Raw genomic sequence first — 12,142 nt, forward strand, 5'->3', positions numbered from 1 at the left:
AGCTAGCACGCCACCAGGTTAACCAACAGCAGCAGCTAGCCGAGATTATGAGTCACCTCCGGGGTTTGTCCACCCAGAACCCTAGCCCAGTGGTTAGTCCTGTAGCCAGCCCTAACAAAACCACTACTCCCTTTTTCGCTGTGTGTAAACCCGAAGTCTATGACGGAAACACTGAGAAATGTAATGGGTTTCTGCTCCAGTGCTCCGTGTTTTTTAGCAACTCACCTCCTGCTTCTGATAAAGCTAAAATCGGGTTTATAATTTCTCGACTGTCTGGCAAGGCTTTGGACTGGGCTACAGCTATTTGGGAGAACATTTCTGAATCCAGCTACGACACTTTTTTGTCTATTTTTCGCAGCGTTTTTGATCATACACGCTATGGGCAATCTAGTGGAGAGCTTCTGATTACCTTGAAGCAAGGTAAACTATCTGTGGCAGCCTTTGCTCTGGAGTTCCGTACGTTAGCTGCTAGCAGCGGTTGGAACGACCCTGCTCTCATCTCCATGTTTCGACACGGACTTAACCCTGAGATTCAAAGAGAACTTGCATGCAAGGACGACTCACTCACCCTGGATCAGCTGATCGCTCTGTCTATCCGTCTGGATCAGCTCCTTTCCCGTAAGCCCAAAGCTGTTAGCCACACTCCTGCGGTTCGCCCTGCACTACTCCAGTCCGGGAATCCAGTTCCGGAATTTGCGCCTGCACCCATCTCTGAACCCATGGATATCACACGATCCAGATTACCCGTCGCTGAGAGGCAGCGTCGCATGCGCCTTCACCTGTGCCTCTATTGTGGTGGTTCAGGTCATCTGAGGGCTAACTGTGAACTCCGGCCCAATTCTGCTCAAGCGTCTGCTCTGGGACAGCGCGTGGAGAGTACTCCACGCGCTAACGTGGTATGTACCCCTGTTTCTGAACTTAAAGAAAAATGTTTCATGTTGCCTGTTATTATTACCACTCCAACGGATGTGTTTTGTGTCTCAGCGCTTGTAGATTCTGGGTCGGAGGGGAACTTTATCAGCCTGGACCTGGTGGAGGAGCACGCCATACCCACAAAAGTTCTCCCCAAGTCGATCTCCATCCATGCCATCGATGGAAAGACTGTACGCTCCAAACCTGTGACCCTGCAGACTCTTCCTCTCACCCTTCAAGCCAGCGCTCTACATGTGGAACAGCTCTCTCTCTATGTGCTCCCATGCACAGAACATCCCCTGGTTTTGGGAGCGCCATGGCTAAAGACACACGACCCCGTCATTTCATGGAGCCTGGGAGACATCACTGCCTGGTCTCCTTTCTGCCGTGAGAACTGTTTATCTTTAAATTCACTCTCTTTACAATCTACCTCTGTTGAAAGCCCTAATTCTGTAGATACCCCTGCTATTCCCTCCGAGTACTATGACTTTTCTGATGTGTTTAGTAAAGCTAAAGCTACCGAGTTACCTCCGCATCGCCCCTATGATTGCTCTATTGATTTACTAGAGGGTTCTGTACTGCCCAAAGCTTGTGTGTACCCATTGTCTCGTGATGAGGAGAAGGCTATGGAAGAGTATGTTAGTGAAGCTCTTGCGCAGGGTTTCATTCGCCCATCCAAATCCCCTGTTGGCTCCGGTTTCTTCTTCGTGAAGAAGAAGGATGGGGGTTTGAGACCCTGCATAGATTACAGAGGCTTAAACGACATTACTAAAAAGTTTGCTTACCCGCTCCCGTTAATCCCAGCAGCTCTTGAACAGTTACGTAATGCCGTGTACTTCACCAAGCTCGATCTCCGTAGCGCTTATAATCTCATTCGCATCAGGGAAGGTGACGAATGGAAAACAGCGTTTTCCACCACCAACGGCCACTATGAATACCTGGTCATGAGCTACGGTCTCGCTAACGCCCCAGCTATATTCCAGTCGTTTATGAATGACATATTTCGCGACCTCATTAATCATTCTGTTGTCCTTTTTATAGACGATATCCTTATCTATTCACCAGATCTCCCCACACACATTCAGCATGTCCGTCAAGTTCTCCAACGCCTGAGAGAACATAGTCTGTTTGCCAAAGCCGAGAAATGTGAGTTCCATACTCAAAGGGTCACATTTCTCGGCTACGTTATCAGTTCCTCCGGTGTCCTTATGGACGATGACAAAGTAACTGCCGTTACTAGTTGGCCTGTGCCCCAGACCATTAAAGAACTCCAGCGATTCCTTGGCTTCGCTAATTTTTATAGGCGGTTCATCCGTAACTTTAGCTCCATTGCTGCGCCCCTTACTGCCCTCACTAAGGGGGCTGCTAAAATCCTGAAATGGTCAACCGAAGCGGATCGCGCTTTCTGTGAGCTGAAAGCTGCGTTCATTTCAGCCCCTGTACTTAGGCACCCTAAGCCCGAGTTTCCCTTCGTAGTGGAAGTGGACGCTTCCGAATCGGGTGTTGGTGCGGTTCTCTCTCAGCGTAGTGGGTCGCCACCTAAATTGTTTCCTGTAGCCTTCTTCTCACGCAAGCTTTCCCCTGCGGAGCGTAACTATGGGATAGGGGATAGGGAACTTCTTGCTGTGAAATTAGCTCTAGAAGAATGGCGTCACTGGCTGGAGGGGTCCGTTCATCCGTTTACTGTGTATACTGATCACAAGAATTTGGAATACCTCCGCACGGCTAAACGACTTAATCCGAGACAAGCACGTTGGTCCCTTTTTTTCTCTCGATTTAACTTCTCAATCTCGTTCCGTCCGGGAAACCGTAATACTAAAGCTGATGCGCTGTCCAGGGTTTACAGCACTGTGGACAGCGCATCCCAGCCCCAGGAGGCTGAACGCATTCTTCCTCCCTCTGTTCAGATCGCAGCCATTCAATGGGAGTTAGACGATCAGATTCGCCAAAGTAACGCTAATCAGCCCGATTCTGAGGACTGTCCTCAGGGTAAAACGTTCGTACCCGTCCAGTTTCGAGACAGGCTCATCACCTGGGCTCATTCCGCTTTAACCTCTGGTCATCCTGGTGTCACACGCACGTTACAATTACTCTCTGCCCGTTACTGGTGGAATTCTATGCGTGCTGATGTTCACTCATTCGTTACCTCCTGCTCTGTTTGTGCGCAATGTAAAACGCCTAAAACCCTTCCAGCCGGTAAGCTACTACCTCTCCCTGTACCTGAGAGACCTTGGTCGCATATTGCTGTTGATTTTGTCACTGATCTGCCTGTATCTGAGGGTTATACTACAGTTCTCACTGTTGTTGATCGTTTCTCTAGAGGGGTTAAATTTATTCCATTCCCAGCTCTGCCTACTGCCTTCCAAACTGCTCAAGCTATTTATATGCATGTATTTAGACACTTTGGTATCCCCGAAGATATTTTGTCTGACCGTGGTCCTCAATTTACCTCTCGTGTGTGGAAGGCATTTTTTGAACATCTCGGTGTACATGTCAGTCTCACTTCTGGTTTCCACCCTACATGTAATGGTCAATGTGAGAGGGTTAATCAGGAACTCGGGAAATTCCTCCGCACATACTGCTTCAAACATCCCACTGATTGGTCACAATACCTCGTTTGGGCTGAAATTGCACAAAACTCCTTAGTTAATACTACCTCTGGCCTCACCCCCTTTCAGTGTGTTCTGGGTTTTCAGCCTCCCCTAGCTCCCTGGACAGCGGTGTCCACTGATGTGCCGGCTGTGGATGAATGGATGAAGCGCAGTGAGCAGGTGTGGGAGGACACGCATCGTAAAGTCTCTGAGGTACTGCGTGTGTACAAGGAGCGTGCTGACAAGCACCGTGGTGACAGCCCAGACTACCAACCAGGAGATCGGGTGTGGCTTTCTACCCGGGACTTTAGGTTTGAGGGTAGTTGTAGAAAACTCCTGCCTAAGTTTATTGGTCCTCTTAAGATTTTGTCACGTATTAATGAAGTTACTTACAAGGTGGAGTTACCCCCTCAGTATCGTATTAATAATTCCTTTCATGTATCTCTCCTCAAGCCTATGGTCCCGGGTCCGCTCGCTGACGCTGCACCGGCTGATGTTCCGCCCGCGGCTGTGGAGGGGGAGGGGTCGTCCACGTATGCTGTCCGGGAGGTGCTGGATTCACGCAGACGTGGGGGTGTGCTCCAATACCTTATCGATTGGGAGGGGTATGGTCCGGAGGAGCGTTGTTGGGTGGCTGCCAAAGACGTGCTGGACCCTGCCTTGCTCGTGGAGTTTCATGCTCGTTTTCCTGGTAAGCCTGCTCCTAGGCCCCGTGGACGTCCCAAGCGTCCTCCGACCTCCTCTGCTCCAACTCGTCGGGTTTCTCGCTCTGGTGAGCCCCGTCTGTCTGGCACCTCCGCTCCGACACCTGCACCTCCCGCCGGTACTCCCTGTCCGCCGGGTGGTCGTCGCCGGGGTCGGCCCCGTTCTGCCTCCGCTCCGGTTCCTCAGGGGGAGGGTACTGTCATGTCTGGTGCTGAAAGCACGTCTGTGTCTCCCACATCCAGCTCTAACTGCGATTCTCACAGTAACAACTACAATACCCAGAACGCACCACTCCATGACACAACACACACTCCCGATCACATGACACGTCACATGACGCCACCAGGAAGTCCCGAGTACTGATTACTCAGTGTATTTAAGGACCATGCTCACACTCACACCTCGCCGAGTATCTGTTTGGTAATTCCTACAATACAAAGCGTTTCTCTTGCCCTTGCTATTTTCCGTGTATGATCCTGTTTTTGTTTTCTACCGACTTTGATTTTTGCCTGTTCCCTTGTGTTGGATTACCGTGTATGACCTGGACTGTTTATTGTACTCTGGATTTTTGCCTACCCTGTGATACTGCCTACCCGTGTATGAACTCTGGACTGTCCTCCGGTTATGGTATGGTTTCTCTACACTGTGCATTTTTGGTACTGACCCTGTTTCTGTTGACTACCCCTGTCTACTCTATAACTTTAATAAAAGTTATTTTATTGTATCTGCATCAGTCTCATTCCTGTCTGGCCCTGACAAAAGGGTATTTAAATGTAAATAAAATAATCTGTATCTTTGTTCGGCTAAATTAAATGACATTTATTTTAGTGGTGTCAATCACTTAAAAATGAATTGCATTAATCACCACATTTTTTTGTGAATTATTCATGATTAAAATCATGATACAAGCTATAGTGCAGTGTGGTTTAAATTTGACTTTTTTACTGTATTATAATATCTCAGGTTAGTGTTGATGCTTTTTAAACTAGAATATTGTAATAAGCTGAATTACTGTGTTTAATTGAGAGTTTAATGGAGAAAAAAGCTAGTGTAGCTCCATATTCCACACTCAACAACTTGGAAAAAGGAAACGTGCCATTAGCTGTGTGCTACATATTAATGCTGACAGTCCTACTTAGAACACAGTGTAAAAAAAACTATGATTGGTTAGAAGTGTAATTCAAAATATCAAACCACTTCCTATTATTAACTATTATTATTATTATTTGTTTTAGGAAACAATTCATAGGTAAACAGCTTACAGCTGCTAAGTAGCAATGGACACAAAGTGAGCTTTGTTTATTTTAATTGTCTATTTTGTCAAAGTCTTTGTCTGTAGTAAAGCAGTAAAGCTGGAACAGATGGAGTTACTCCTGTTACTCTCTACTGCAGCATTTACACACTTTCATCATAATAATAAAAAAAAAAATACAGAAACACAGAGAACTCTGTAACTATTAAAAGTAGAAGATCTTTTCTTTAGAGAAATTATAGATAAATTCAGAGAGCTGTAAGTACTGTTTTCTACACCTTCATAAGACTCTTAGAAACTGGAGAAAACTGATACAGGAAGAGTCACGTCTGGCTGATCCACATGGAAACAGCTTTAGCCTTTAGCTTAGCTTAACATTGGTCTCAGTTTCAGAACTGAAGAGAAGAATTGCTAAACAATATGGATGTTTTAAAACTACTGACCGGTAGTATATTTATTATCAAGCTCTGATTGAGCTCCTCACTCGGTCCCAAAAAAAGCAAACACTGGAAGAAAAGGGCCAGAGCTAGAATGAAGGTAAGCCACCACTGTTGCTATGCCAACGCTCCCTCAATCAACATGCAGAGATTATCCTGTCAATCTGGGGACCGCTGTTCGAACAGTTTTGGCAGGAGTCGGGATAAAGACCCACGGCAGTGTGTGTGTGTGTGTGTGTGTGTGTGTGTGTGTGTGTACCTGTACTGCAGTGCCATTCGCAGGGCGGTAGCGTTGGACTCGTATTTGCCCACCAGCATGCTCATCCTCTCAGCATTACTCTTACACTCCTCCAGAGTGATGGTCAGAAGGTCATTCTGAGACTTCAGGTGCTCGATCCGACTGCAGAGTGAACACACACACACACTTTTTAATGAGAATAATTACACATGCAGACGTGTTCACTGAGACAACCAATACCTGTGAGGCTGAGAAACTCTGCTCTAGTTACTGAAAATGAACATTCACTATACAGCTCTGGAAAAAAATTAAAATACCACTTCAGTTTCTGAATTAGTTTCTCTGATTTTGCTATTTATAGATTTATAAATGAAGAGTAAAGAAGAGTAAAATGAACATTGTTGTTTTATTCTATAAACTACAGACAACATTTCTCCCAAATTCCTAATAAAAATATTGTTATTTAGAGCTTTTATTTGCAGAAAATGAGAAATGGCTGAAATAATAAAAAGATGCAGAGCTTTCAGACCTCAAATAATGAAAAGAAAACAAGTTCATATTTATAAAGTTTTAAGAGTTCAGAAATCAATATTTGGTGGAATACTATTGGGTTTTTTAGTCACAGTTTTTATGCATCTTGGCATCATGTTCTTCTCCATCAGTCTTACACACTGCTTTTGGATAACTTTATGCCACTAGTTTGGTTTGTTGGCTTGTGATCATCCATCTTCCTCTTTATTATATTCCAGAGGTTTTCAATCTGGTAAAATCAAAGAAACTCATCATATTAAGTGGTCCCTTATTTGTAGACACTCCTTCTAATGAATGAATTCAGCTATTTTAATTTGTACCAACTGCTGACATACAGTACCAGTCAATTTTTTTTTTCATTTTTTTAAAAAAGGTTCTGCATTATAGATTAATACTATAGTCATCCAAACTATGAAAAAACATATACTTAGTTCCTAAACAGGAAAATTGTTAAACAAATCAGAATATGTTTTATATTTTAAATTTTTCAAAGTAGCACCTCTTGCTTAAATTAGACAGACATCTTGGCTGGATTTTGTCAGTCAGCTTTATGAGGTAGAGTCATCTGAATTCAGGCTTTCAGTTAACAGCTGTGCTGAACTCATCAAGAGTTAATTACTTGAATTTCTTGTCTCTTAATAAAGTGTTTGAGAGCATCAGTTGTAAAGTAGTGAAGAGGTAGAGTTACAGGTATACAGTGAATAGTGAATATTTGAGTAATGTTGTAATCCAGATTATGAGAAGCAAGAACTACTCAACTATGTAAAGAAAAAAATACTTTAAGAAATGAAAGTCAACTTTTCAAGATCTTTGGAAGTATCCTAAAGTGCAATCACAAAGACCATTAAAACAGTTATGATGAAACTGGCTCTCATCAGGACCACCCCAGGAAAGGAAGAGTAAGAGTTTTCTCTGTTGTACAGGGTAAGATCATCAGAGTTACCAGCCTCAGAAACCACAAGTCTACAGAGTATTTTGGTTTGTTTAACACTTTAGTTACTACATGATTCCTTATGTGAGATAGTTAGGAACAAAAAAAGCAAAACAATATTTAGACTTTTAAAAGTCTCAGTTTCAATTATGTAATTAAAGTACTTCTAGAAACCAACAAGCAGAACAGAATCAGCTTTTCCTCGCTCAGACTCTGACCTCTGAGACGAGTCTAAAAGCACTGTAATCTCTGACTGACGCTCAGTGCAGTATTTACAGGGATTTGACTCCACTCTGCTGCTTCAGGGACTGTGGGGAAACATCAGGGTGTTGATTAGTGAAACTAAACTACAGGCTTAAGTGCTAAACTCCGGCTGACTGAGGCTAAATCTGGGTGTAAAGCAGACACGTGTTCTGCCTTTAATTTACTCGGACAGGAATTGCGAGGATTATGGGCAGAAAAACCAAAACATAAAACACAGTTTAAAAGCCCACCTGAACAAGAGCACAGTCAGCGCTGAATAAACCTGCTCTTTCATTAACTGCACACGTGTGTGTGTGTGTGTTAAAGTGTGTGATGCTGGATTTTAAAGGCTCATTCATAAACACAGCTGGGGGAAAAGTACATGCCGGGAGGCTAACTTAGAACAAGTAAGGCGTGTCTGTACATTTATTGGACAAATTTGTCCTGTTCTTTATATATACAGCTCTGGAAAAAATAAGAGTCACTTTAAAATGATGAGTTTCTTTGATTTTACCAATTTAAAAACCTCTGGAATATAATCAAGAGGAAGATGGATGATCACAAGCCATCAAACCAAACTGAACTGCTTGAATTTTTGCACCAGGAGTGAGTAGCTTAAAGTTATCCAAAAGCAGTGTGTAAGACTGGTGGAGGAGAACATGATGCCAAAATGCTTGAAAGCTGTAATTAGAAACCAGGGTTATTCCACCAAATATTGATTTCTGAACTCTTAAAACTTTATGAGTATGAACTTGTTTTCTTTGCATTATTTGAGGTCTGAAAGCTCTACATCATTTTTGTTATTTCAGTCATTTCTCATTTTCTGCAAATAAATGCTCTAAATTACCATATTTTTATTTGGAATTTGGGAGAAATGTTGTCTGTAACAACAATGTTCATTTTACTCAAACATATACCTATGAATAGCAAAATCAGAGAAACTGATTCAAAAACTGAAGTTGTCTCATACATATATATGTTTATGAATGAGTGTAGCTCCATATTCTACACTCAATAGCTTGGAAAGAGGAAACATGTCTCATTCACATAGAGAGAGTGTTAGGGCTACATGGGCCTCCAAACTGAGATATTTCAGAGGCTAGCTCAAAACCGAGGAATGAGAACCATTGACAACTGATGGTGGCATAACTCAAATATGAGTATTTTCCTTGTTAAAATTATGTTTTATGGACTTTCTCTTTATAACAAGCATAAAACAAAATTGATAGTAGGTCCTCTCAGTAGCTAGCTGAGCAAAAAATAAGATTTGAGCAACGTGGCTTGTAACATGAACGTAGCCATAGACATGTAGTGCACATAAACCCACATTAACGCAACACATAAAATGAGTTGAGTGATTCAGGATGTGTGTGTGTGTTAATGCTTCACACCTGTTGAGGCGTTCAGTCTCCACCTCGAACTCTCGGATCTTGTTCTCGGAGATGGCAGAGCCGTGTGAGTACAGCGTCTGGAAAATCTCCTGAATATTAGAGCAGTCCTGCAGAGAGTGGGCCAGGTGCTCCGCCACGTTACTGGATACCTAAAGAGAGAGAGACACACACACATTTGCTTAGTTAAATCCAGGTAGCTACTATTTTTTAGGCAAGGCAGAGTGTATATATAGCATCCACAAGGTTTAGCGTATCTTGTGGCATCCTACAGGGCTCTATTTTAGGGCCAGTAGACTTGATGTTAATTATCGCAGCAATTTAGTTTTCCACTTGAAGTGAACTACATACTGACATAAACAGGATTAGATCTGTAAAAAATATAATTTCATCATGTTTACTGCAATACGTGCACGCTGAAGAGTTATATAGAAGAATTAACAATGCAATGCAATGCGCATTGCAAATAACACAAATATCATGCTACAATTGAAACAACATTGTTACAAATACAAATACATACAAAAGTTAAAACAAAAATCCCACTCTTACACTACTATTGGAGAAAAATATCACTGACTTCTTGTGAAATATTAAAATCCCTGTATATCACAATATATACAGCTCTGGAAAAATTGTGATTATTCAGTGTCTGAATTTAATGAGTTTGTTTATTTGTAGTGTTTTCTCCCTCTGTTTAGTTTGGTTTCTCACAGGTATAAACCAAAACACACCAAAATGTGCACCAATAAACCACGCGAGCACATCGTCTCCTCTGATTGGTCAGAGCTGTCTGGCACAGGAGCAAGAAAGTAAATATAGTGAGAAGATTCTGTGTTCCAGCGCGTATATCTGTATATCTGTGCAGTGTGAAGCTGCTTTAACACAGAACGCTGAAAATGTGCTGCTGTGCTTTTAAACACAGTGTTTTTAATAGGACCTGCAGCACAGATGTACATGTAGTAAATAGAGCTGCACAGCTGTGAGCAGTGAATGCAGCACAGGCAGCACGTAAAAACAGCATGGAGCAACAGAGATAGTGTTTGTTCATAGCTGTGGTAATTAGAGTTATCTGGCTAATATATCAGATTAAACACCTTATCAGCAGTTTAGCTCAAATAAAGGGGGTATATTTGATAGCTGGGAATACTAGGTCTAGTTGTTTTGATCCACATCAGAATCAAATTACGATTATTGTTTTCACACCTGCTCAATCGAACTGCACTAAGAGCACAAACCACCCAGAGTTAGTTTTAACCAGATTTAATAGTGTTGGTGTGTAAACGCCCAAAGATATCACTGAGCATTGCAATGAGCCTTGCACAGGGAGTAAGATTGAGAGAGAGAGAGAAAAAGAGAATGGGATTAAAGGACGGTGAATAAAGAGAGGAAGAGAAGATTTTCTTTACCTTTTATGAATTGAAGGCAAGAAGAGACCATGATAATGTGCATGTGTGTGTGTGTATGGGGTCACCTTCTGTGTCACAGTGGGCCGGTCTGGCAGGCTGCCAGCAGCTCACAGAGAGACAGCCTCTCAAATCCCTCTCTGCTCCAGAGATAACACTCACCCCACTCTTTATCATCTTTCTCTCTCTCACTCTCTATCTCTCAGTCTCCCTCACTCTCTCCGTTTCTCTGTCACTCTTACTCTCTCTCTATCTCTCTCTCTTTCCCCGTCTCTTGCTCTCTCTCTCTTTCCCCATCTCTTGCTCTCTCTTCCTCTCTCTCTCTCTCTTTTTCCCCATCTCTTGCTCTCTCTCTCTTTCCTCGTCTCTTGCTCTCTCTCTCTTTCCCCGTCTCTTGCTCTCTCTTCCTCTCTCTCTCTCTCTTTTTCCCCATCTCTTGCTCTCTCTTCCTCTCTCTCTCTCTCTTTCCTCGTCTCTTGCTCTCTCTTCCTCTCTCTCTCTCTCTTTCCCCATCTCTTGCTCTCTCTTCCTCTCTCTCTCTCTCTCTCTCTCTCTTTCCTCGTCTCTTGCTCTCTTTCTCTCTCTCTCTCTTTTTCCCCATCTCTTGCTCTCTCTTCCTCTCTCTCTCTCTCTTTCCTCGTCTCTTGCTCTCTCTTCCTCTCTCTCTCTCTCTTTCCTCGTCTCTTGCTCTCTCTTCCTCTCTCTCTCTCTCTCTCTCTCTTTCCTCGTCTCTTGCTCTCTTTCTCTCTCTCTCTCTTTTTCCCCATCTCTTGCTCTCTCTTCCTCTCTCTGTCTCTCTTTCCTTGTCTCTTGCTCTCTCTTTCTCTGTCTCTCTCTCTCTCTCTCTCTTCCCCACTCTCTTTCTTTCTTCCTCTTTCCCTCTCTCTTTCTTGCACGCTTTTCCTTTTAAACCCAGTCCAGCGTGCACACACACACACACACAGTCTTACCCCAATGCTGCTAATCTCTGAGCCCAGCACCGCTCTCTCAGTTGACGACGACTCTGAGCGCGTTTTAGACAGTTTAACTCGTTCTGCCACCTGCAAACAAACAAACAAACACATGAACAAACAGTACATTAATTACACTGACATGCCACATGACATAGCACAGGAACTATTAGCATCTCCCATGAATTTTGCCACATCCTATGATGTGGGTGGCAAGGATGGCGACCGGCGGTGTCTGGCTAGAATTGCCCATTAGAACAGACAAGTGATTTGCATCAGAAATCACATCCATTTTCAATGCAGGAGACCCCACCTTTTCACACACACATATCCGACAGATTAGGGCTTAATACGGCATACTTATTCCTGTCCCATGACTTTTGGCATGCCAGCGTGCCGTGTCTGAGTGCTAGCCTGTGCTAAGCTAACGCTGCTGCTGGTGCTGCTGGAGGTGATGATTCAAAACTGTCCTGTGTATATACGCCGTTACTCGGAAATGCATCGGCGGAGTGATACAAGTTTAGGGTGAGAAGGCCGTGATGATGTCACAAATATCAG

At 43.4% G+C, this 12,142-nt stretch overlaps 1 protein-coding gene across 2 annotated transcripts in view; it reads right to left on the bottom strand.

Annotated features, from left to right (window-relative positions):
- mcc (MCC regulator of WNT signaling pathway) overlaps nucleotides 1-12,142 on the bottom strand; it is a 183,589-nt gene that overhangs the window by 40,893 nt on the left and 130,554 nt on the right. For both annotated transcript variants that reach the window (XM_022665786.2, XM_022665787.2), the window contains 3 exons: nucleotides 11,585-11,674; nucleotides 9,232-9,380; nucleotides 6,157-6,297 (listed from right to left, as the gene is read on the bottom strand). In XM_022665786.2, coding sequence (XP_022521507.2) covers nucleotides 6,157-6,297; nucleotides 9,232-9,380; nucleotides 11,585-11,674 — 380 coding nt within the window. The remainder of the gene's footprint in view (nucleotides 1-6,156; nucleotides 6,298-9,231; nucleotides 9,381-11,584; nucleotides 11,675-12,142) is intronic.

The sequence above is a fragment of the Astyanax mexicanus genome, chromosome 1, assembly GCF_023375975.1.
Source record: "Astyanax mexicanus isolate ESR-SI-001 chromosome 1, AstMex3_surface, whole genome shotgun sequence".
Classification (NCBI taxonomy): Eukaryota; Metazoa; Chordata; class Actinopteri; order Characiformes; family Acestrorhamphidae; genus Astyanax; species Astyanax mexicanus.